The 25,474-nt window shown below is 46.3% G+C and overlaps 1 protein-coding gene and 1 long non-coding RNA gene across 2 annotated transcripts in view; one reads left to right on the top strand and one right to left on the bottom strand.

Annotated features, from left to right (window-relative positions):
• The window catches only part of LOC136945346 (uncharacterized), a 174,428-nt gene that overhangs the window by 84,449 nt on the left and 64,505 nt on the right, over positions 1 to 25,474 (bottom strand). The gene's annotated exons all lie outside the window — the stretch shown is intronic.
• The window catches only part of LOC136946473 (dedicator of cytokinesis protein 3-like), a 30,638-nt gene that overhangs the window by 2,176 nt on the left and 2,988 nt on the right, over positions 1 to 25,474 (top strand). Inside the window, exons 2-43 of the mRNA XM_067240825.1 lie at positions 3,895 to 3,978; positions 4,280 to 4,320; positions 5,828 to 5,883; positions 7,262 to 7,358; positions 9,065 to 9,213; positions 10,094 to 10,178; positions 11,549 to 11,590; positions 11,882 to 12,036; positions 12,298 to 12,379; positions 12,462 to 12,522; positions 12,611 to 12,758; positions 14,115 to 14,203; positions 14,877 to 15,002; positions 16,005 to 16,129; positions 16,312 to 16,474; positions 16,604 to 16,710; positions 16,849 to 17,020; positions 17,125 to 17,222; positions 17,417 to 17,500; positions 17,843 to 17,943; positions 18,113 to 18,194; positions 18,553 to 18,723; positions 19,515 to 19,707; positions 19,949 to 20,076; positions 20,403 to 20,549; positions 20,794 to 20,892; positions 21,045 to 21,139; positions 21,318 to 21,393; positions 21,557 to 21,657; positions 21,772 to 21,979; positions 22,132 to 22,217; positions 22,345 to 22,371; positions 22,480 to 22,575; positions 22,703 to 22,763; positions 22,850 to 22,943; positions 23,045 to 23,193; positions 23,482 to 23,568; positions 23,997 to 24,101; positions 24,345 to 24,486; positions 24,649 to 24,815; positions 24,929 to 25,015; positions 25,207 to 25,386. Of these exons, the coding sequence (XP_067096926.1) occupies positions 3,895 to 3,978; positions 4,280 to 4,320; positions 5,828 to 5,883; positions 7,262 to 7,358; positions 9,065 to 9,213; positions 10,094 to 10,178; positions 11,549 to 11,590; positions 11,882 to 12,036; positions 12,298 to 12,379; positions 12,462 to 12,522; positions 12,611 to 12,758; positions 14,115 to 14,203; positions 14,877 to 15,002; positions 16,005 to 16,129; positions 16,312 to 16,474; positions 16,604 to 16,710; positions 16,849 to 17,020; positions 17,125 to 17,222; positions 17,417 to 17,500; positions 17,843 to 17,943; positions 18,113 to 18,194; positions 18,553 to 18,723; positions 19,515 to 19,707; positions 19,949 to 20,076; positions 20,403 to 20,549; positions 20,794 to 20,892; positions 21,045 to 21,139; positions 21,318 to 21,393; positions 21,557 to 21,657; positions 21,772 to 21,979; positions 22,132 to 22,217; positions 22,345 to 22,371; positions 22,480 to 22,575; positions 22,703 to 22,763; positions 22,850 to 22,943; positions 23,045 to 23,193; positions 23,482 to 23,568; positions 23,997 to 24,101; positions 24,345 to 24,486; positions 24,649 to 24,815; positions 24,929 to 25,015; positions 25,207 to 25,386 (4,646 nt within the window). The remainder of the gene's footprint in view (positions 1 to 3,894; positions 3,979 to 4,279; positions 4,321 to 5,827; positions 5,884 to 7,261; positions 7,359 to 9,064; positions 9,214 to 10,093; positions 10,179 to 11,548; positions 11,591 to 11,881; positions 12,037 to 12,297; positions 12,380 to 12,461; positions 12,523 to 12,610; positions 12,759 to 14,114; positions 14,204 to 14,876; positions 15,003 to 16,004; positions 16,130 to 16,311; positions 16,475 to 16,603; positions 16,711 to 16,848; positions 17,021 to 17,124; positions 17,223 to 17,416; positions 17,501 to 17,842; positions 17,944 to 18,112; positions 18,195 to 18,552; positions 18,724 to 19,514; positions 19,708 to 19,948; positions 20,077 to 20,402; positions 20,550 to 20,793; positions 20,893 to 21,044; positions 21,140 to 21,317; positions 21,394 to 21,556; positions 21,658 to 21,771; positions 21,980 to 22,131; positions 22,218 to 22,344; positions 22,372 to 22,479; positions 22,576 to 22,702; positions 22,764 to 22,849; positions 22,944 to 23,044; positions 23,194 to 23,481; positions 23,569 to 23,996; positions 24,102 to 24,344; positions 24,487 to 24,648; positions 24,816 to 24,928; positions 25,016 to 25,206; positions 25,387 to 25,474) is intronic.

Genomic DNA, 25,474 nt, shown 5'->3' with positions numbered 1-25,474 from the left:
TAACTTTGCCCTGTAAGGATCTGGGACAGGGTTACTCAAACTGGGGGAGTAGGACCTCTGGGGGCTGCCTGCTCAGTCACAATGCATTACAGAAATCACTAGAGGAACTCGTCTGGGATTTGGCTCATTGTAATCACCTGTTATACCAGTGAGGTTTTGCTCTGGGTCTTAAAGGATTGAGGAATCAATGAGGAACAGGAGTACAGTTTATATTACACTTCCCAGCCAGCATCACCACTATAGCCTCCACAGTGCCCAAATACATGAACAGTCTTTATTGTGATCTTAACAAGATGGAGCCTATACTATCCCTACCTCATGTTGACATTATACTTTTACTACAGATTAAAACTTGTTGCCCAATAGGCCATACTAAGGAATGTTGTTACCATGGTGAGCATAGTGTCTCATAGAGGAAGGATATGGTAGCATTGGCTGTTGTCTGGGAGGGTTTGATGTGTGCTGCCCTTTACACTGCTGTGTGTGTGTGTGTGTGTGTCTCGCTCTGGGTCATAGTACAGTACAGTATGTCTCTCTGCCTCTCAGACTCTGCACGTTCCCCTGGTGATGAGTGGCTACAAACCTGTTTTGTTTTGAAAAAAACTAACAAATTAAAACATTGTTGGTGTCAGCATATTTATCAAAATAATCACAAAAAAATGCTAATGTGTAATAGCCATAATAATGTGCTTTCTATTTTACACATGCTTTGGCTGACCGTCTTTTATAATAAACAGGTGCATTGTAAATGTTAAACAAATCTATTTGCATGGCTGATTTAGCCAGAGGTCAGGATGACACATACTGTAAGCCTAGATTCACTGGAATGAAGGACACAGCAGTTTGTGTTTGTGTAAGCAGAGCCAACAATTAGAGAGTAGAGCAAAGACAATACTGCATGATCAAATATAAATTGTTCAAAATTGACCTTTTCTTTCTTATGTTATTACAATCCTAATATGGAGTAACATAACACATGTGATGTGAGAGATGCAAACTCACAAGTAACAGTTTTTCATTTTGTGTATGTGATTGAGATTGTGGTTTGTTTGTGTGTATAGATGCCTGCTTGGCCTCACACACCTGGCCTCGATATCCCTTCTTTTCACACTGTGGGGAGCACAAAACTGCAGGATCTGCCTACTATCATCACACATTGTCATGTGGGCCTGCAGAAAACGCTGTTGTATTGTAAAAATAGCATCAGTGAGGATTTTTACAAAAATAGAGCTGTATCTGTATTCCAAGGTTGGGGAATTAGGGGGCGCATCTTAACAGTTTGCTTTATATTCTTGCGAGCTAATCCATGATTCTACTGTGGTTGAAGGAATTTTCCACTGAAAACACATTCTATTTGAATGTAAGCAACCCTGATTTGTTCTTGCATCTTGATCACATAACAGGCCTTGTAAAAATGTTCAGGCTATAAAATCTAGGCTATGTAGCCTATGCAGAGATCTTTATCTCTCACATTAGGTGGAATTAAATGTGTCCATTTATTCTTTCATTACCCCAAACAGACCCTTGTTTGTGCTGTTGATCTTTACCAAATAACCATTGATGTCTTTGAAGGCTCAAAATGCCTTGGTTTTGCTCATGCTAATCAGACGTACTGCCTGGTCTTACTCATGCCATCATCAGGATCAGTTTGCCACTGGACTGTGGCTGAGCCCCACAGTTAGCATCGTCGTGACAGTCAATCCAAATGGCAGTGCTCTATATAGATGAGGGGCGTTTTGGGACAGCAAAGGCGCAGATCTATAGGGGCTGCAGTGTCACAGCACTGTAATCTCAAGCCTTCACATCTGATAGAGAAGTCTACAGATATACTAGCATGCATGTTGGCATAGACATTAAGTAAACATTCAGTTTGTAAGTTCCAGCTTATTCCCATGGGCAGAGTAGAGGACTGAGAGATGGATGGATCACATTCTCTAAAGATGAGACTGCGGTATTGTCAACAGAGCCTATGCAATTGAACCATCTCTTTAAAATCTGACAGGCCCATCTTCTTCCATGTGAGATCTGTTGAGGAGTTTTCTAATGGTCTGGGGGCAATTTTGCAATTCAAATGAAGTAGAGGACATTAAGAAAGTGGACTCAAGTAGATATTCTTCAGCCTTTGCTGGTAATGGGCCTGAAGCAGTAGAAAAAGATGTAAAGTTCCTCTCTTTCAGTCTATCCATCTTTCTCTCCCTTGAATCTCTGCTCTGTACACTTGATTTAGACCCTTGCACAGGAGAGCATCCATATTCCTGCCATTTTAAAAAGCCCATATCCCTGCAGCAGTTACAGTAAAGAAAGCCCTACAGTTTGTAGATGATCTGTTGCCATAGTTACCATAGCAGAGGAACCGAGCACTCGTTTCCCACAAACAGGCGCCCGGCATAGCCCCTCCTCCTTCTGTCTCCTCCTCCCCCTCATTGGGTCCCCTGGCTAGTTCATTAGCATAATGACTAACACAGAACTCTCCTCGAAGGGCCACCATTTGTGGGTTTTGGAATCGTCAATGGGGCTCTGTCATCATCAAACAATGTTGTCCTCACTGAGGCTTGTATACATTGCATCTCCTGTGATGTTAAGATCCTACCCCTCTCAGATGACACAAACTACTGATGAGAGAGGAGCTAGAGGCCATGTGACTTAGGTTCCTAACCATGCCATTTGTCTCTGAGGATTAATCACATCCACATCCTTAATCAGAGTTTGAGGCACTGCATCTTTCAGTATACATCATGTTTTACACTTAGAGGTCCTGGTTGAATGTATGATTCTGCAGAAACAGGCAGCGGCACATTGAGGTTCAACAGGGAACATTTATGCAAATGCAGCAATATGATTGAGGAACATTTCCCCCCCCCCCCCCTTATTTAGCAGCAGAGTGTGTGTGGTCTATATCTGGAGACAATTAACTTAACATTGCATTAAAATCAGGACTTCTAAAGAATGACGTAATTGGCTATTAAGATGACTCCACACTTCAGGGAGGGTGCTTGTTTACAGTTGGTGAGGCAGTGGCTCCTGTGTGGTGCTGTGTTTAGATGTTTGTATGAAACAGCTTATTACACGCTGTGATAACCAGTCTGGGGCACACCAAAACACATGTTGTGTGAAAACATGACATAGTTGGGGAGGCACCTCATTCATACATGTGAATAGCTCAGACAAATAAGAGGCTCATCCTGAACCTAGGCAGCTTAATATTCATGCAATAGTTTACCCATTTACACAACCAGACAAAGCGCTAGGTAGAGCTATTTGTTCCTGTCGGGTTCCCCTCCATAAATGAGCAAAAAAAAAGCTTTTTTCAGGTCAGACATCTATCTATTTAGAGTATCTACAGTACTACAAAGTACTAAAGTGCAGGTTTTGCAGGGCTCTCTATGGATGCAATATTGTATTTAGAACCCCAAAGGACATTTACTCCGTTGAGGGCTATCTACTAATGAAATTTGCTTGGCTGGTTGCTAGATTGACACCAAGTTTGCTGAGGCAGAGAGACACCCTGGCACCAGGCTGGCCCACCTTGACCCCAGTCCCCCTCTCTAACCTAATAAGGCTCCATTGCAAAATTACTCCCTTCATTTCACCTACTGGAGTCAGGTGGCTGAGCGGTTAGGGAATCGGGCTAGTAACGCTAGTAATCTGAAGGTTGCCAGTTAGATTCCCGGCCGTGCCAAATGACGTTGTGTCCTTGGGCAAGACACTTCACCCTACTTGCCTCGGGGGAATGTCCCTGTACTTACTGTAAGTCGCTCTGGATAAGAGCGTCTGCTAAATGACTAAATGTAAAATGTACTCCTATGGAACTGAGAGGTTGCTTTCATCCCACAATCTGACTCTGAAGCTTTATGGATGGCCACCACAACCTGAACCTCTTTTTCCTCTGCGCAGTGATCTGTAACTTCCGGGGGTCAGTGTGTCAGGCCCTGGTCCTGGAGATAGGGGAGACCGTGCAGATACTGGAGAAGAGTGAAGGTAAGAACACAACGCCGTCTCTACATGGACAGTAAAGTAGATCAGCAGACATCACCATGCATATTGCATACATGCATAGCTCTGAGACATCCAAGAATGTCTTGCAATACAAGATGCCTATGAAGTGTACCAACAGCGAAGGTTAATTGAGGTTGTGCTCTCACAAGAGTAATGCTAGCTTGGACTCAGTCTTAGCATTTCACAGCATGACATGTTTAGGAAACCAAAGAGCACGACAACGTAATTCTATGAGGACGTGTATGTGTGAGTTATTTTGATTTACCTTTCTGCTTTCCTTTAGGTTGGTACAGAGGGTTTTCCACCAAAAAGCCTTCCGTAAAGGTAAATGGGTTACCTGTAGAAACGCACTGATCATGTTCATGTATATTCTATTTCTCCGACAGAGTGGTAATGACCTACATGTTTCTTTGCTACCTATATGGATAGGAGAAAGATTTTAGTTGGTGGCATTGTTCATTCCAATGACAACAAGGATCATATATTTCCCCATGTATGGTTGCTAAATACAGGAAGCAGTTGTGTTGAGGTAAAAGGGTGGGACAGGATGTGATCCAAACCATCAGGTGTTTTGCCAGCCACTTCTCTCCAGAAAGCCTGCTGCTGTTGTATTGACATGGCGTTCCATGTGATGTGGGCTTGCAGGCACCAGCTGGAGCTCAGCCGACACTGAGCCCCTGGGTCTTACCTAACATGTCCAGTCCACTGCCTCCCAACAGCCAGAGCACAAACCACCAGAGCTGCTGCCCGCTATCGATCAATACACTGCACTGCAGTAAATAGTTATCATATATTACTGACACATCCACTTCCGATAAAATCGACCGTTCGGTAAAGAATGTTTATTACTGTGCCTAGACACTAGCTTCATGTTCCTTCTCAAAATGTGAGAGTGGATCTGTTATACTTGCAACATCTGGGAAGACATGACATCTGGTAATCCCAGCTGTGTTTTCTCACTCTAAGGGCTCATTTGATACACTTCCTCAATCTAAAATGAATAATCTCTATAGATATGCTTTAGGCTAGGACTAGCCTGAATCTGTGTTATCTAAATCAGACTTCGATTTGTTATCCTGCTGTGAACGCAAAGGTCATCAGAATTCAAAGGTTATGAGAATTCAAAGGCCAGATTATTCAAATGTTGAGGTCATGTGGGTACACAGCCAGGTGGGCAGAATGTTCCAGAATGAATCATTAAAACGGTTTAGTCCTGCTTAGATATTGGTCCTCGAGGCATAACAGCCTGCTCCTGCTGCTCTTCTCAGTGATTCACAGACCCTACCAGCAGGCCTCCATTTTGTCATGTGCTCTGTCGGCCGTGCTTTTTCTCCCTCTTCCTCCCCCTGAACTGGGAGAATCAGTTGTGTTCACTGTGACCAATTCATCACATCTGGCAGATCAGAACAAGAAAGGGGAGCTGAAAGGGTGGCACTGCTCTGTCGCTCATGCTCTACTGTGAGCCAAGGCTCAATTGGGGCTGCGAAACGTGACCATGCTCGCGTTTCCTTTTACAGAAAGTATGCATGTATAAGGTGTGTGTGTGGGTGTGTTTATGTATTTCTGTTTGAAACAGAACCACTACAGGAGCCGCAGCTCAATGAAAATGATCACATTTAAGTGGCGGTTTATTTGGGCATAATTATTTCTTACTATTTGAATGTGGTGCCGACAATCCCAAAAAACTTTTACTGACAGAAGTGTGTCAGCTAATGGTCCAGCCAAGTGAATTCCACATTGACAGACTGCTACAGTACCCATAGCACCACACATACTGAATGGGGATTAGCCGCACTGCATTTAACCTCTTTGCACCTTATCTTCCTATTAGGGCATCTTCCCAATCAGCTATGTTCACTTGAAGAAATCCACTGTGACCAACAGAGGGTAAGTCTCATGTCCAATCATCATTGTACATCCAAATATGCCATCAGCCAACCACAGTATTGGTGTCTTTTAAACCTGTCTTAACCCTTAACCTGGTCCCACCCGCTCCATGTCTGGACACCATTGTATGAGGCAGTATCAGCATCTCTTGAGCCGCCTCTTCACAACAGATGTGCAGCCAGTGTAGCACAGTGTGGTGTGTGAGGGCCGTGTCAGCAGGGGCATGATGGACACGGAGACTCAGAGTGTTGGAACGGCTGGGAGCATTGACTCATTGAACTCGAATGGAGCTCTCTCTTAGCCGCCACACAGAGCTGTGATTGGGTCATATTCACCGATGGATCATTGACAGCATGCACGCTCGGCCCATTCCTGGCCGCCTCATTTCCCTCGTCACTGATCTGTGAGGATCCATACTGAAATAGCATTAGGAGTGCTTATCCAGTGTGGCGGAGGAACGCCCACTTTTGCACGTAGACATGCATACTGTTCACACACGGACACACACACACATACAAATACGTCGACACGCACACGCATGGGTTAGTGGCCGTCACGGATCCTATGTTGAAGGAACAAAAGCTGTCGGTGCTGCTGAAAGCAGAGAGCAGGGCAAAGACAAAGGCGAGCAGTGGAGCTCTTTATCAGGCTGTGTTCACAGAGATTAAATCTGCGGGTTGGGATCGGTGGCACTGTGAGGATTGGGAGTATACTTCACAGTGTTATGTCTGTCCCCTCCAGTTCAGCTGCCACATAGAGAGAGGCCTCTTCTTGAGCTTTTAAACAATTAAAAGTGCACACTTAGAAATGGGAGTTGTGGTACATCCTCACTCCAGGAGTTGCACTTGGGAAATATGTGTTGCTGTCTACGGGAGGTAATGATCTGCAACACCTACATTATGGTGGCAGTTTTCCCCAAGCATTACAGCTTTGGAGGATCACTCTAACTGGTTATGTAATCCATGGACTGTCTAATGTATCCTGACCAAAAAGTTTTCTTTGTAATGTAATCCATGATGGAACACCAAAGACCAATGGCAGCCAGCCTGATTGGACGATTGTAAACCAAAAGAGGACAAAGAGACTCAGTTTGCAGCAGAATGCCCGTGTCATCCTCCTTTTTCATATCAGAGGTCTCGCTTTTAGGCTTGTGGCTTTCACTGGCTCGTGGCTTTCACACTCATAGAGTTAGGATAAAGATATTCAAGTGGCCCATCACAGCTCTTTACAGCCAGAGAAAATCTCATTACTGGGTACATTACATGTTTATCATCACTCAGTTGTAATGCCATTATTGAAACAGCTCAAGGCGGCGACCTAAATATCTGCATATATTTATCTGTGTGTGTGTGTACCACATGTGTGTTTCTCACCCTAGACTGTGTGAGACGGTGGTACCCCTGGAGGACCCTATCATCACTGAGACCACCTCCACACTACAGGAATGGGGGGTGCTATGGAAGCAACTCTACGTGGTCAGTAGCACACATAACCTCACGCCTCCCTGGGAAGCACTCTGTCTAGCCACAGTGTGTAGTGGGCTCATGTATGCATATTACTTGGCCGGCTCAGAGATTTCTTAAAAGGCCTGAGCAGAAAGGGGATGGATGCATTACAGTTTTACTGATATGGAATTAAGGAATTTGTCAGAGAGAATTGTTCCTGTGGTCTGCAGTTTTCTTTCACCTCATTCAACAGCTAAAATACCCACGTTGATTTAAAAGACCAAGAAATAGCATGACAGTTAAACACATATATGGGGCAGCTATTTTCCATATATTCCTTTATGGTATGCAACTCAGAATCCCCTTTCCACATGCTCTGAGACAATCTACGTAGAACCAAATATAGTCTCTGGCCTTAGATAGCGGTAGCCCTCACAGCTGTCTTCAGCAATTTCACGCTGTGTCAGTTTGCCGTTGCTTTGGATCTTGGTTCTCCATTTTCAGCCCCAGCATCACGTTAAGACCCAGTGCTGCTTACCTCCCTCAGTCAGCATTCCCCCTATGAACGTGTTCACCAGGAACCTATAGCAGACCAATAACTGCTGACTGCCAGGGCAGGGGATGTGGTGGTTGGGGGTTGAAGCTGAGGGGAGCTGTTCCAGAGCAACGTGTTTTTACGTAACCTTTCACTGACGACTGCTCATGCTCAGAGCAGCGAATGAGCCGCGGGCATGGCTGTGATGATGTAACTTCCTTTCAAGCACAGCTAATACGGACCACTGATTTAACACTGCTCATTTTGGTAGCCCCCCTCCTCCTCCCCGCATGTAGTAGGGCGTAGTCACCACGGTTACCATCCATAAAAATAGGACGTATCATTGGCTAGATGTTTATAAGGTTTTCCTTGGATGTTTTGCCCTCGAGGCACATTTTAACCAATTAGAATGCATGGTGGTACCTCAGGGAGCAATGGCCTAAGCATAAGTGTGTATCTGTTATAATGTACATAATTAGCCCTACAGAACAGTCCGAGAGGGCTCATCAACTCTGACAAAAATCTTTGTTTTCGAACAGCTACCAGCATTTGAGGACATGTAATGTTTACCCTCATTAAATTTACATGAGCATTGTGGCAGCGCTTAATCTTTGCACTTACGTAAACAAACCTGGGAGGTAATGTGGGCTTGTCATGCTGTCGGAGAGAGAAGAAAATGCCTCAATTAAAAGTGCTGTCCTTGGTGCTGAAAAAAAAAAGTTTTCCCAGAAAAGAGATGATGTACTGGATATTATCCAGAGTTTTTACCGAGGTATACACACTGCAACAAGCATTGTACTGAGTCAAATCTGTTTTGCACATTCTTTTTGACATTTTGAATAAATGCATAAAGGCGCATGTACTTTGAAAGCTGTGTTATAGCCCTACCTTTTATAGTGTAGATGTGATTTACCTTTGAGTGCATTAATTATCCAAAGTTCCATTAGTCCTTCGATAGTCTAACAGCTTTACCTTCCACTGGGCAAACACTCCACTTTCAACTGTTACGCACACCAAGTGGGATGAGATTGTGTTCAAACCACTATGGAAACGTAATCCATAATCATAAGTCCATTATCCCTCTCCAATAGAACTTTAATGAATTCCCTAGAAAGACTGTAGCCATACTGTAGTGCCTCTTGGACTGGAGTCATCTCATGCTCTACCATCTGTGGTGCAACTCTTACCTCTGCCCTGACAGAAACACAAGGTGGACCTCTTCCACAAGCTGCGCCACGTGATGAACGAGCTCATCGACCTGCGGCGTCAGCTGATCCAGGGTCACCTGGCGCAGGAGCAGACCCGAGAGATCAAACGGCACATCACCGTCAGACTGGACTGGGGCAACGAGTGAGTTGAAACGGGCTAAGATGGGTGCCCTGACCCTCAGGCCATGACCGTCACATAAGGCATAAGAACAAGAACGAATGGAGTTTACGATTGTTGTATAAAAACGTGATATCGGCGAGATCATTTATAGTACTGTGTCTAAGGTATATAAATGTAGCTATGATGTGATTTTAAGGCCATTGAGCATGTGTGAATCCAAAGCCAATGAATAGCACTACTGTATCCACATGTTCATGCCCTGGAGGACACCCCACATTCTTGGTGCTGCCAGCTTCTTGCTCCATCGAACTAGTCCAGAATCCATTTATATTTACCATGTATGGGGTTTCATCTCATCCAAGGAATAGCATAACCCTTGACATCATAAACATGCTGCAAAACAGAACTCTGTTCTCGGCCAATCTGCCATGTCAAATAAAGATATTCTAGATGACAGGGTTTACGCGTTACAGTCTCGCTGAATATCTCCTTGTCCAAACTGACCTGAGGGCTGCCGGGTTTGATTTGTCTCTTGGTGGCCTTACTGCCTGTAGAAGCAGGGACAGTGGTTCTGCGGTTCCCCCAGCTCCTCTGGTTAGGGGTGCTAGAGTGTGATAGTGTTCTGACGCAGAACGTAAACGTGTGCACGCGACCGTCACTTCCCATCCTACTAAATGTGGGATGAAGGTCCTCACAAGAGCCACATTTTATTTGAGTCCTGGGCCATCAGCCTGTCAGGCTTCAAATGGGTGTTTGAAACGTCTTCGTCTTGACCGTTTCGTTTGACTTGTGACTGGTGAAAGATTCTGCGTGGGATTTTACTGTTTTTACTTTCAAGAAAAGGTCTGTTAATTAATCTAATTCTTTTTTTCTCTCTCTGTTTTCCTCCTCTCCTCTACAGGCACCTTGGCTTAGACCTGGTTCCCAGGAAAGAGTTTGAAATGGTGGATCCGGATCAGATCAGTGTGTCTGAACTTTACAAAATGGTATAACTCAAAGAGTATTTACATTTGGTTGAAACTTCTGGCAGAGTTTTAGGGTTCTGAATCAGAACGCTAATCAGTATAACTCGTGGTTTCCCTTGGACACCCTGAGCCTTAGGAAAACATTGACCTTGTTGTGCATCTGTAGTAATGAGAAAAATAGTTCTCTTTCTCAGAATGGTTTAACATTGGTACTGTGTGGGTGTGATTCTTGAAGATGCACTTCGTATTCACACTGTAAAATATCAGTACGTGAGTGTTTGCACCATGCATGTAGGTATATGCATTTTCCAGATTTTGTGTGTTGGTGTGAATGTGCTCATTACCAAATCATCCATAAGAAGGTGACTCATGGGAGATGGCACGACTCAGCTGCTGTGGACTAGGCTGGATAAGAAAGCCTATTCTTTATGCTCACAATCCCACCATATTGAGTGTGTCCCTTCCCAGCATGCACGTGACTCTCACGAGCATGAATGTTAACTCGCAGCGCAGACATAATGCAGTGTGACAAGCCTGGGTGAGCCTTTAGAAAAACACACATTGGAATAGTAAATTAATTGAATATTACAGTTTCGGTTACGTAAACCAATGTCTTGACTTGAGACATAATTCTATAAATAAATCATGTCTCTAATGTGCTTTTGGAATTCATTGGGAGTAATGTGGGTGTTCCAAATCTACCCAGAGTGAAAGGAGATTAGGACTAGTCCTCCACGTAATTATAACACAGACGTAGCGTAATGACTGTAATGTTTTGGGAGGCCATCTTGGAGAGGGGAGACACAGTCTGACCAATAGCAGAGGGTCCATATGTCAGCCTGAGACACTGCCCAACTGTCCAGCAGTCTCCTATTATTCCTCTGCCATTTTTCTCGGCTTTGCGAGCAGATTGTTACTGCATTAAGTGCCCTGTCCAGAAACAACAGCGTAGTGAGTCCCTGCCAAAAAGCCTCCTCACTCTGTCGATAAAAGTGAGCTTGTTCTTGGCAGGCCATGGGGCCTTGGCACCTCCTCAGGTAGGAGTAGAGGAGCCTCTTTTAGGTTGCTGAGCACGGAGGTGTGTGTGTGTGTGTGTGTGTGGTGTGTGTGGGCGCTATAGGCTTTGTCCTCTCCTCTCCAACTGGCTCACGTTTTACCTCATGTGGGCTTATTTTAGGCAGAGAGCACATTGAAGGAGCCCCTTGGCTAAATGGGTGGGCGCAATTTTGTCCAATTCTAAGCATCTGTACAGTGTAGTGCTGTACAGGTGCGGCCGGAGTGCACAAGCTGTTTAGAGGTGAATAGGATCAACTGGTATATAAGCCCTGATAGTGACAAGACCAGAGCGGACTGTCTAAACTGATATGTTTCTCTCCTCTTCTTCCCCCCAGCATGTATCAAGCAGACACTGTGGCCAGCCAAGCACAAACCAGGTATGACCTGTTTAAAACTGCTGAGTAGTTAGCCAAACAAAAGTTGACTGAGTGTGTATGTTAACCCGTTTGATGCACCTGCATCAAAAATGCTTATGACCACTTTTTAACCAGCGCTTAGGCCTCTGCTTGATAGAAACACACGCACAGTCCACATGCTGACCCACACACAGCCACTACACTCGGCATGTCTACCACCTCTCAACACAGCAGGAATGTGTGCAGCAGCAGGACTGGGGGCCCAGCAGTAAGGACATGTTTTGTTAGTGTTCGTCGTCCGTTCGTTCTCAGGGTGACAGCGTGCGTCAGCGCCACGGAGACGGTTGCCGTGTCCCGGTGCTGCACCACCTATTCATCAACCTGAAGAGCTTCACCTACAACACCATCAGCGAGGACGCGGACGTGTTCTTCTCTCTCTACGACACCCGCGAGGCCAAGCAGATCAGGTACAGGGGAGGACGGGGGAGGGACGCCCAGCACGCAGAGCACACACACACACACACACAGCAAAGCACACTGTCCAAATACACGCACACAGAACACAGGATATTCACAGAACACACAAACACACATACAAGTCAAATACAGGACCGACACAAACAGGATCGGGTGCACAGGATATGATTAGCATTGACATTCTTTCAAAGTCAATCACAGGGGAGTTTATTCACAACGCCGAAGCACCTTACATGTGTCTTCCTTCACAGTGAAAAGTTCATGGTGAGACTGAACAAGAATGGAGGACCAAAGAACCCAGAGAAGATTGACCGTCTGTGTGCCCTCTTCACGGTAATTCTCCCTCCGTTCACCATGAGAGACCTTCAAAATAAAACTATATCCAGAGTTGACAACAATTTGTGTTTCTCTTCAGGACCTAAGCAGTAAAGACCTAAAGAAAGACCTGTACATTGTTGCACATGTCATAAGAACTGGTAAGTTCACATGGAGGGACGCACAGAAAAGTCCAAATGTACTTTTATCAGGGACAGTTGGAAAATAGTTGTTATTGTTTGTCCTCAGGTCGTATGTTACTGAACGACTCGAAGAAGGGCCCGCCCCATGTCCAGTACCGGAGGCCATACGGCTGTGCTGTCCTCGCTATGAGTGACGTGTTTCACACCATCACTGACCTCAAAGAGGAGAAAGACTTTGTGCTCAAAGTTTACACGTGAGTCCACAGCTCAATCTGTCTTTTGACTTTCTGCTGTTGAGATTAAACATAGTACATGGATATACTCCCTTGATGGTTGGTATAAATGATTACCATGTCGTTTTAATGTCCTCGAAAACTGGTTGCCTTCACCTGTATGAGTTGTGAGAATGCAGTATAACTATACATCCATGGCAGTGACTCACCTACTTGGCACAATATTCTGATCTGAATCAGAGTTAATATGTAGCAATGACTTCCTACACTGTAATTACAATGTGCAGCACCTGCCACTGTAATTACCATGCAGATCAATGGTTCCAGCGCCACTCGATGAAATGTGGGATTGTAGCACAGTACAGTAGGCTCAGAGGAAGGAAAGTTGTGTGAATGTTCTGTGAATGTTGTTCATGACAACGGAGCGCTGGGCTGTGTTGATGGGTTGTGTGTTTTGACCAGAATGATAATGAAGTGTCCTCTGGAAAATCAATAGCTACTCACCCCGGGCCTGAGATTGTGCTCTTGGCGTGATGTGAATCTGGCTGCCTCTGTTAGGCACCGCCAAAGAGAGATGCCGCTGTACCCCAGCCAACCAATGAAGGGATGTGAAGAGATAGAAAGGGAGGGAGACTCAGAGAAAGCAAGAGGGAGAGAGAGACATGACACTTAGATAAATGAACAAAGTTAGAGAACAAAGTTTGAGGAGAGGAAATAACACCAAGCAAAGCCGTGACTCAACGCATAGCTTATCTCCTTCTCTGCATCCTCTCTTGTTTGTGAGCTCAGCATCTGGCCTGCCCTCTATGGGGTCTGCATGGCAGAGACATCATGGATGCTTCTCCATGATGCTAAAGACACTTTTCCAGCATTTTCTGCTCATCTGTTGACAGGATATAACATAGTTGAAATGTAATCAAATTGCACAAAATCAAATAAATACAAGTAGTGTTCCAGGTCAAATAAAGATGTTATGAGGATTGTTATTACATCTCTCCTTAAAGCCAAAGGGCTCCTCCTCTTCAGAAAGCCAGCAGTGATTCAGTGTGGAGCAAAGCTGTCTCTAAACTGTCCTTTCAGATCAGACTCCAGCCCGTGCCTTTCCCCGTGCCTCTCTCAGGGGCCCACGGGCCCTCAGTAATGAAAAAGGCTGGTGGAGAAGTGGCTGTCAGCTTAGCTTAGCACGCTGTGCGTTTGGGTTCATGTGCTGCTTGATAGAGTCTCCCCCCGCTGGTACCTTTTCTCCAAGAAGAAAATGGTACTGGGACACACGCTGCTCAAGTTAGTCCCCCGTCGCCCGTCCCCCCTCCCTCCATCTGTGTCCACTAATGGCTCTGTAGTTAACGGGCCCTTCTTTTCTCTCGTCGTTCTCGCCAGATGCAACAACGAAAACGAATGGTTCCAGATCCACGAGAACATCATCCGCAAGTCCAGCACTAAGTACTCAGCCCCCAGCACCAACTATGGTAAACACACCTAAACGCTGCAAACGCATGGTGTTGATATGCAGTATTCTCTAATATTGTTGATAAGAAAGGCCATCACTAGTGCTGGGAGTTATTGGCGTGTCATTGTGATAATCACCATTCAGGATAAGCTGAGGTAAAATACTGTTAGTATGGCTGGCTTGGCATGACTAGGAATCCTTAAGGACAGACACGGTCTATTACTCTGTGATTTAACTACTATATACTGTGTTATCTGTTTTCTTGTCTTTGGGAAAATGGAGTCACTGTGAAAATGTATGTAAATGTGCTTCTTCTTCTCCTTCTTTGATAATGTCTATTACTTTAGCATAATATGACTCAGGTCATCAGGTCTTGTACCCAACACTGTCCGATGCTACAACCACATTTCTTCTCTTTTTTTACCCTGACTCTGATTACATCTTCCCATCCATGCTCCTGTCTGTCTCTGCCTCCCCCACACTCTGACTAATGTCCCTTAAATACCCCTCTGTTCCTCCCTCCTTCTATCCCCCTCACCCTCCCTTTCCCCCCTCTTCCTCCTCCTCTCTCCTCCATCTCTCCCATCTCCTCTCTCTCCCACTTTTCCCCTACCGCATTCACCACCTATCCTTCCCTACACCCTCTCCTCCCTCCGTTCTCCATCGTCCTCCCACCTACCCACCCTTCCCAGGCCTCATCATCTCCCTGCAGCTGCTGCGGGGTGAGCTGGAGCAGATCAGACGGGAGAACCAGGCGGTGTTCAGCCGGGCCCTGGCCCTCACACGCAAGTTGGGCTTCCCGGACGTCATCCTGCCAGGTAAGGCCTGGGGGCCGGGGGCGGAGTGGGTAGATGCGGTGGGGAGAGAGGGAGCAGGAGGTAGGGATCAAAGGGAAGGAAGCTGGGGATAGAGGGAATATTAAGGAGGGGGTGGAGAGTGGGAGCAGGAGTAGAGAGGTAGAAAGGGCAGAGAAGGAGAGGTAGGGGTTATGGCAGGGGATGACAGGGAGGTGAGCTGCAGGGGATAGAGCAGAGAGGAGAAGGGACCATAGAGGTCAGAGACAACTCTCAGCGGGAAGTACTGTGGGAATTTTACTCTAGGCTGAGGAGAAGTCGTCAACTCTTTGATGCTTGTTCTGCGTCTCCATACAACAAGAGTGAACCTCAGGACTGTGTGGCCTTGTGTGCATTTCTGTTTGTTTCATTAGCCGGCATCAGTCCCATAGTTCTTAGTGGGACTGATAGTACAATTCACACCTTTCCTTGCCCCCTTCTCCTCCACGCTGTCTAAAATACCTCCCCAACACCACTCTCTGTGACTCATCCCTCCCCAAGGAAATGAGTTAGTTATAAATAACAGTAATCTGATCTTATAAATAACTGCAATATCTTGTTCCAAACTTTCCATTGATATTTATTCCATTGAATTGTTACCTGACTAGCCATCCTGAGACAGTTATGAGATCTTGTGTTTTACAACTCAGAGAGGCCGTTCGTCATTTGTAAGAACAATAATGTGCCCTGCATGTCTTGACAACTCTGTTTGGTGCCAACGCTGCAGCCTAATTTATTTCGACCCCTCTCACTTCCTCTGAGGATCACACACCGAGGCTGAGACAAACTCAAACTTCTGAGGCCCAAATAGGAAATGTAAAGGTTTGTTTTAGCCTGGGAACTTCCAGCCTTGCAGTGACACTGACCACTAGTGACACTGTGCAGAGGGAGGCCTCAGAGAATATTCTAGAATAGGAACTCTAGTAAGGTACACGATGCATTGGTGTATTTATACCTGGCTGCGGTTGGCCTGTGTCCGTATTGTAGGTGACATTCGTAACGACCTGTACCTCACCTTGGAGAAAGGAGACTTTGAGAGGGGTGGCAAGAGTGTCCAGAAGAACATTGAGGTCACTGTCTATGTCCTGTATGCTGATGGGGACACACTCAAAGTAAGAAAAACAAACCTTTTTCTCCATCAGTCCACCCATCCATCCATCATCCATCCATCCATCCTCCACTCATCCATTCACCCACCCACCTAGCCATCCATCCATCCATCCATGCACTTATCCACCCATCCATCCATCCATCTATCCACTCCTTGTATCTAACCTGGCTCCTCCACCCTCAGGACTGCATCAGTCTGGGCAGTGGGGAGCCCAACACGAGTGAGCATCGCTCCTTTGTCCTCTACCACAACAATAGTCCTCGCTGGAGTGAGATGATCAAGCTGCCCATACCTATAGACCGCTTCAGAGGATCTCATCTGCGCTTTGAGTTCAGACACTGCTCCAGTGAGTGCACACTTGTGGCCGTAAACAATAGATACCCCTCTCTGATGTTGTTGCTGCATGAAGGTTTATAAATGATTTGGCCATAAAATCGTTGGTAGATGAAAACAAATGCAAACGTTTTTGTTTCAGCTAAAGACAAAGGAGAGAAGAAGCTGTTTGGCTTCGCCTTCACTCCGCTGATGAGAGAGGATGGCACCACCCTCTCAGATGAGAGCCATGAGCTCTACGTCTACAAGGTGACCAGGAACCAGACAGATGGCATGAAGCTCACACAGAGATGAGCTTGACTTTATACTGTACCACTTGCTCTCCAGCTGACTTCTGGATCTCTCTGTTTTTTCCCCCTCCCTCCCTTTCTCTGTCTCCCTGGTCAGTGTGATGAGAATGCCACCTTCAGTAACCAGGGTCTGTACCTGAGCATGCCGTGCTGTAAGGAGGACTTCAACAGCTGCCCCAGTCTGCCTGCCAACCTGCCCTTCCAGAGGAGCCCCAAAGAAACCTTCTGGGTCTCCACTCAGCTCTGCTCCACCAAGCTCACACAGAACGGTATGGCCAAGTCATCACTTCTCACACCAAATACGTTTTGTTTTGTACTGTACTGTACTGTACTTTACTGTACTTTACTTTACTGTACTGTATTCTGTCCTCAGTGGATCTGTTGGCCTTGCTGAACTGGAAGGCCCACCCTGACAGAGTTCTGGACATCCTGGGTCGACTACGCCACATTAACGGAGAGGAGATAGTCAAGGTTCATATCCCCCATTATGTTTCGGACATTTCATCATGCTGAGAGTAGTCAACAGTATGTTAGAGTAGCATTCTATCTTTGGCAATAACAGATACAGTAGTACAGCTTTAGTAAGCATGTAGTTGACATGATGTCTTTTAGTGTGTGTGGACCAGTACTGTCTTGGGATTGAGTTCTTCTTCTCTCTCCTACAGTTCCTGCGAGATGTCCTGGACACACTGTTCTGTCTTCTGGATGAAAACACTGATAAATATGGACCTCTGGTTTTCCAGTCACTGGTAATACAAGATGGATTTAATTAAAGCAATATAATTTTTTGTTTTTTGTACAGGATAATAGACACAGGGGTAGCTGTTTATTGGCACTTTCCAAAAACATTTTGCCCTATCATAACCAGTCGCATAACCCAAAGAAAAAATGAACACATCTGTTGGGTCTTTTGCAAACTATGCATCCCTTAAAATATTTAACATTCTTGCTAGCTCAAAATAGTTGTGGTGGTCATTAGAATTTCTTGTCTTTCTAGGCTTCCTTTCTTTCTTGGCTTTTCACAAGCAATAATGTTTTTGGTTTTAAATCTACAGTATATGTTGAGAAATCTTATGTTTCTGTGTCCTCAGGTGTTCATCATCAACCTACTCAGGGACAGCCGCTTCTACCATTTCAGGCCTGTCATGGACTCTTACATCCAGAACCACTTTGCTGGAGCATTGGCCTACAAGTAACTCAGACCTCATAACAAATTATTCAGATCATGCTGGACTCAGTAACATACAGTACCATTCATACAAGATTCACTGCTGCAAAGATAAATAGGGAGGAAGTGTTTTTTATACATCTACAGTCTATCATTTCGTAACCAGATATGGCCTGTCTGTCCGTCTGTGTAGAGAGCTGATCCGCTGTCTGAAGTGGTACATGGACCGCTCTGCTGAGGTGGTGAGGCAGGACCACATTCAGGAGGCCATGAGGGTGAGGCGCACCATCATGTACCAGTGACACAGACCATAATCACAGACCACATAGAGGATGTCTGATGACCATACAGTAGTGAGAGATACAGTGGGAGGAAGTCCAATGCAGAGGTCACATGAGCAGAGTAATGTCAAGCCAGGGTGAATCAGATAAGGGTCTGGACAGTGGAAGGTTAAGGATCACTGGCACCAGGAAGTCATTGATTATTTCCTCATCCAGATATTGACATGTCTACATCTTAGGACGCTGACTGGATGACCAGACAGGACTTGTAATTGGTACACCAATTATTTTTGAAATTGTAGCCATGTAATATCATATTCCCCCCCCCCCCCCCCCCCCCCCCCCCCCCCAGGCTCTGGAGTATCTGTTCAAGTTCATCGTTCAGTCCAGGATCCTGTACTCGCGGGCCACCTGTGGGATGGAGGAGGAGCAGTTCCGGGCCAGCATCCAGGAGCTCTTCCAGTCCATCCGCTTTGTCCTCAGTCTGGACAGTCGCAACTCTGAGACCCTGGTCTTCACACAGGTCAGGCAGTCCTGGGCACTTCCTGCACACCACACCCCTCACTTCCTGTCTGAGGCTAAGTTATCTGTAATCTAATGGCTAATCCCTCTTTTGATTTACTTTCACACCTTTTAAAGACGTTTTGAACGTTATTCTTTTGGTTGAACTCATTGATATATTTCATTTGGAGTCATCCTATTGTTTGATGTATAATTTTAATGTTGCACTGGTCCCTCCTTTTCCTGTTACCCTATTCCCGGTTTGCTCTTGGACAGTTAAGGGTGTGATCGCTGCATGCCTCTCTGTGGTAGTCTTGTTCCTGGGCTCTCGCCTGTCTCAGTAAGTCACAGCGCCCCCCTGTGTCGGTTCCCTCGTGCAGCAGTGGCAGCGTACCACCTCTTTGAGAAGGATGACGTAGTCCCATTAGGACAGTGATCTCAGGTCCTTTAGGAGGGTAATAATCCTGTTATTGTGGAAGGTTTGTATAGGCTAGGCTGATCCTGAATCAGAGCCTTCTTGTCTGAAGGTCTGTCCCAGGGCCTACAAACCACCACTGCAGTATCGACAGCTGAAGGGTATTACACAACCCAGCCTGTTATGTTTGTGTGGTTGGTTTCCTCCGCGTTTTTACATAGCTCTTATTCTTGGGTTACCTCTTACAAAGTCTTACATTTGTATTAGCTAAATCTGAGCCGGCCAAATGTGAGATAGCATTTTGAATGTGTCTGTCTTTCTGTTTGAGCCGTACCTGTATGTATCCATCTTCTTTTCTACTTCCTCCCTCTCTCTCTCTTCATCGTCTCCCCTCTCAGGCAGCGTTGTTGAACAGTTTCCCAGACATCTTTGACGAGCTGCTGCAGATGTTCACTGTTCAGGAGGTGGCCGAGTACGTGAGGGGCACGCTGGGGAGCATGCCCAGTACGGTTGACATCGGCCAGTCGATGGACGTGGTCAAACTGCAGTCCATCGCCCGCACCGTGGAGAGTCGGCTTTTCTTCTTCCCTGGTGAGCAACACATGCACACAACACTTTTTAGAAGTCTTGAAGTATGTTTTAGGCGCATCCCAAGGTCAGAACACAATCCCAGCGTACTGTGCGTGTTGTAGATGTGGATGATGAGTGCCGTGCAGTTTTCAGTGTGCAAGAATTATTACGTACACTAAATGCAACATTTGTCCTATTCACTTAATTCTAAATCCTCCCTTCTCTGACTTTCCCTTCCTCCCTCTCTTCCTCTCCTAACCAGAGTCTCGTAGTATCTTGCTGCCCGTGGTCCTGCATCACATCCACCTGCATCTCCGCCAGCAGAGGGAGCTACTGATCTGCTCTGGAATCCTGGGAAGCATCTTTTCCATCATCAAGACCAGCTCCATGGTACAGCAGAGCGACTGCTCACAGCCTCTGTCCTGCACGTCCCCTCTGAGATCCAACTCACATTGTGTTCACACAGCACTACATACCATACATGATGGGGTTGTTTTTGATCGGTATAAATACTGACATTTCTCCCACCCTCTCTTTCTTTATTTCTTTATTTCTTTCTTTCTTTGTTTCTCTCTCTCTGTCTCTCTCTCTCTCTCTCTCTCTCTCTCTGTCTCTCTCTCTCTCTCTCTCTCTCTCTCTCTCTCTCTCTCTCTCTCTCTCTCTCTCTCTCTCTCTCTCTGTCTCTCTCTCTCTTTCCCTCCCACTCCCTGTCTCAGGAGTCGTCCGTGCAGGAGGAGGTGGAGATGATGGTGGAGAGCCTGCTGGATGTGCTGCTGCAGACTCTGCTGTCCATCATGAGCAAGTCCCAGTCTCTGGAGACAGCTAGGGGGCAGCGTTGTCCTCAGTGCACGGCTGAGATCACTGTGAGCACTGCTGCACGGTGTCTGTCATCCCCACTCCACAGTTGCATCATTTTGACCGCCAATCTGTTTTAGGGCAGACTTAACTATCAACTGATATGAGAGTTTGTGTGTGTCTGTGTGTGTCTGTGTGTGTTTGTGTGTGTCTGTGTGTGTCTGTGTGTGTTTGTGTGTGTCTGTGTGTGTTTGTGTGTGTTTGTGTGTGTGTGTCTGTGTGTGTGTGTCTGTGTGTGTTTTGTGTCACCAGGGCGAGTACGTATCCTGCCTGCTGTCCCTTCTCCGACAAATGACAGAGCTCCACTTTCACCATCTGCTCAACAACTTCCACAGCAAAGATGAGCTCAAGGTGAGAAGTTGCCTCTCAGTTTGTGTGGGATTAGTTGAGTCAGAACAAGGAAAATATTCCATTCATATTTTGCCTACGCATCTTTTCACGTATCGATTAAATGGCGTTGGGAAGAAAATGTAATCAAATGTGTATGACTAATCCTCCACCAGGAGTTTCTGTTGAAAATCTTCTGCGTGTTCCGGAACCTGATGAAGCTCACCATCTTCCCTCGAGACTGGAGCGTGATGAGGCTGCTGACGAGTCAGTAAGTCTGCCTGTCATCGCCTTGTCTCCAACTCACACTACCTCCACAAACAGCCCACTCACTGAGGATAAATCCACAAGGAAACTCTCTCCTGATAACTGGACTCTTATGAATTATCTTTCTGTCCCTCCTTCATCTTCTGTTGTTTGGAAAGTGACGTTTGCAATGTTTTCTCCAGTGTCATCGTGGCAACAACTCAGTACCTGTCCCCGGCGTTGCACAAGAACTTCTCTGAGGTGGATTTTGACTTCAAGGTATGTGTCCCGAGAGAGGCGCTATGGAACAGCTGAACTCAAGTATCAGTGTGCTGAAGAAACTTGGAAATCATCTCCTTATCTCTTTCATATTTTTCTGGTGTCTAGTGCTCTCTTCCTGTTTGACTACAGTTCCTCTGTATGTTTGTGTGTGTGTCTAAAGGTGTGGAACTCCTTCTTCAGCCTGACAGTTCTGTACATCAACCAGCCCAGTCTGCAGTTGGAGCCTCTCAGTCAGTCTAAGAGGAAGAAGATCCTGGACAAGTAATCCTGCCACCACATCCTAACCCCAGTTACCCCAGCGCCACGCCAGCCACACAACTCTCATTAGTCCAACCACCTGTCCCCTTGTCCCCTTGTCCCCTGTCCCCTTCGCAGGCATGGAGATTTGAGAGTGATGATGGCTTATGAGCTCTTCAGTATGTGGCAGAAACTGGGGGAGAACAAGCCCCACTTCATCCCAGGAATGATGGGCCCCTTCCTGGGAGTGACGCTGGTGCCGCATAGTGAGGTCAGGAACATCATGATCCCCATCTTCCATGACATGATGGACTGGGAGCAACGGAAGAACGGCAACTTCAAGCAGGTCCGTCACAGTTGGGCTGCGATGTCACTCTGGTGATGTCGCTCTGTACAGCAGGTCTTAAGTCTTAGTGTTTCATTTGAATTCACTGTTATTTACTTGATCTGGATACATTAAAAAAAAAATGCTGAACTACTGTGTGTGTGTGTGTGTAGGTGGAAGCAGAGCTGATGGATAAGCTGGACAGCATGGTGTCTGACGGGAAGGGAGACGACCACCATCGAGAGCTCTTCAGCCTGCTGTAGGCGTCATCACAGTCCCAGCATGCTCACATCCTACACCCCTGTGTTGTCCTGCTAGATGTTGTTCTGCTCAAGACCCGGCTAACCTCATGTTTCTCAATTCTTTTTTTCTCTGTTGGGATCCAGGACCCAGCTGTTTGGCCCTTACCCCAGGTGAGTCCCCAGACCTCCACAGCCTAACAATTGATTACTGGACTGATGAAACCTGACTGTTCCCTAGGTACTGAGACTAAACGTGACCCCCTGGTTGTCTGTCTTCAGCCTCCTGGAGAAGATAGAGCAGGAGACATGGAGAGAGACAGGCATCTCCTTCGTCACGTCTGTCACGAGACTCATGGAACGACTGCTAGATTACAGGTACTATCCTTTAACATCCTTCGTCAAATCAGATAGGCTTAGATAGGAATTCATCGTGAATCTTGTGTAAACATCAGGCCCTGTAGGTCAATTGATACGACTTTGAAACTCTTCTGTTTTCTTTTAGGGACTGCATGAAGGGTGATGAGACGGAGAACAAGAAGATGGGTGGTTCTGTCAACCTTATGGTGAGCCATGATACATTCGACCTCCACCTTCAGAGATGTGTTTACACATTTCACAATTCCTGATAATGTTTCCCTCTTCTCCCCAGAACTTCTACAAGTCAGAGATCAACAAGGAGGACATGTACATCCGCTACATCCACAAGCTGTGTGACTTGCACCTCCAGGCTGAGGACTTCACAGGTAACCGTCACATAAATATCCCAGTGTTGATGACAACACTGACAGGATGTGTTGTGCTGACATGAGACCTCTGGCCTGGTCCCGCTCCTCCCCACCACCAGAGGCAGCGTTCACCCTGCTGCTGTACTGGGAGCTGCTGCACTGGGAGGACCGGCCCCTCAGGGAGTTCCTTCACTACCCGTCTCAGAGCGAGTGGCAGCGCAAGGAGAACCTCAGCCGCAAAGTCCTCCACTACTTCAACAAGGGCAAGGCAAGTCAGGACCAAGCAAGCTATGCTGAAGCCACTGCAGGCTATATACGGCTTCAAGCCATATTGTATGTTTGCATTTATAGTGAGTCCAACAGACCTATATGAAAGAAGAACATAAGCAGACTTGAGATAAGGCCCTTTAAAATGGATCTCCGTATGTTGGGATATCTTTAATCGTGTTGTTTTTTATGTTCCACTTTCAAATCCTCCATGAGTTGTTTTCCATAGACAGGATGTTGTAAACTGGAGTTTATAGGCTCATGTCTCTGTCTCTCCATCTCTGTCCAGTGTTGGGAGTATGGAATTTCTCTCTGCCGGGAACTGGCTTTCCAGTATGAAACGTTATATGACTACCAGAGCCTGAGCTGGATCCGGGTAAGTGGCTACCATCCTTCAGTCTGTCATTTTGACTGTCCTCTGCTTTCACCTTCAACTGGAACACACATTAGTTTCTTTTTGTGGTTGGAAGGATAGAGTTTCCCAGTTTCCACAGACTCTATACCTCTACTCTCCTCTCTCTCTCTCTCTCTCTCTCTCTCTCTCTCTCTCTCTCTCTCTCTCTCTCTCTCTCTCTCTCTCTCTCTCTCTCTCTCTCTCTCTCTCGCTCTCTTTCTTTTTCTCTTGGTCACTATCTCTCTTTTTCTCACACTTTCTCTCTTTTGAATCACATTTTGACATTGACAAAGATAGCATTTCACCCTCCAAAGCTCGTCATTGTGAGCCTTTGTGAGCCAGTGTGCCTTTGAGTCTGGTGAAGAGGTTTTCAGGTTAGTGATACCTGTGATGTTGTTTCCCTGGGGCAGAAAATGGAGGCTGCGTACTATGACAACATCATAGAGCAGCAGCGTATCGAACCCGAGTTCTTTAGGATGGGCTTCTATGGCAGGAAGTTCCCCTTCTTCCTCCGAGTAAGACTAATACACACACTTTACACACACACACACAGGTACACACATACACACCGCACAAACACACACCACTTATATCAATAATGTATACACACAAATATAACAACTTCTCATCTCTCTCTCCACAATAAGGAGTATAAACACACACACACACAAACGTGCACACACACACAACACAAACACTCATATCAACAATGTGTAGACACACTCTCCTTGATGACAACCTCTTATCTCTCTCTCCAGAATAAGGAATTTGTCTGCAAAGGTTATGACTATGAGCGACTGGAGGACTTCCAGCAGAGGATGCTGGGAGAGTTTCCTCAGGCCATCGCCATGCAGCACTCAAACCAGCCAGACGACACCATCCTACAGAATGACGCTCAATGTATCCTATTTCAGAGGCTTCCACTATCGATAACCTACTTTGACATCAGCTCCTTATTGGCTGGGTCTTGATAGTAAAGAGAAAGGATGTAGAAAGAAAGGACAAGCTCGGTCACTTTGCTGTGTGTGTTTGTGTGTGTCCATCCTTGACGGCCTTCCCCAGACCTGCAGATCTATGCTGTGACCCCCGTGTCAGATATCTCTGATGTGCCCCAGCTGGAGCGCGTCCCAGAGAGGATCAAGAGCTTCTACCGCATCAACAACGTCAACCGCTTCCACTACGACAGGCCCTTCCACAAGGGCCCCAAGGACAGGGAGAACGAGTTCAGGGTACGGGCAGTGGAGCTTGACTCTGTCTTTTCAGTCTGCTCTGACAGAAATGCTTCTTCACTGTCTTGAATGTACAGCATTCATTGTGGATGTGCGTGTGTGTGTGTCTCCAGAGCCTGTGGATTGAGCGGACCACACTGATCCTGACACGTCCGCTCCCTGGGATAGCTCGCTGGTCTGAGGTGGAGAGGAGAGAGCTGGTGAGGAACTTACACACACACGTGCTGACACATCAAAATGTAATCCCCGCCTCCACTGGGACAAAGCTGTCCGATGATGCAAGAGGGTGGATGTGTGATCTGGTTATTCAATTATCAAATCTAGATTCTCCCCTTTAGATTCCTATTTTCCACCCTAGAATCCTTTAAAGTGTTTGTGTGTGTGTTGCCAGGTGGAGGTGAGCCCTCTGGAGAATGCCATCTACGTGGTGGAGAATAAGACCCAGGAGCTGCGTACCCTGATCAGCCAGTACCAACATAGACAGCACCATGGCAACATCAACCCCCTCAGCATGTGCCTCAATGGAGTCATCGACGCAGCTGTCAACGGAGGCATCGCCCGATACCAGGAGGTGCTGAGACAGCGAGACGGAGAGACGGAGGGGGGGGTGGGCTTGATATTTAACGTTCTTTTGTGTAGGACTGTGCAACAATCTCTTT

The sequence above is a fragment of the Osmerus mordax genome, chromosome 7 (genome assembly GCF_038355195.1).
Source record: "Osmerus mordax isolate fOsmMor3 chromosome 7, fOsmMor3.pri, whole genome shotgun sequence".
NCBI lineage: Eukaryota > Metazoa > Chordata > Actinopteri > Osmeriformes > Osmeridae > Osmerus > Osmerus mordax.
Note: the sequence above shows the minus strand (reverse complement) of the source record. Positions and strands in the feature narration are given on the sequence as shown.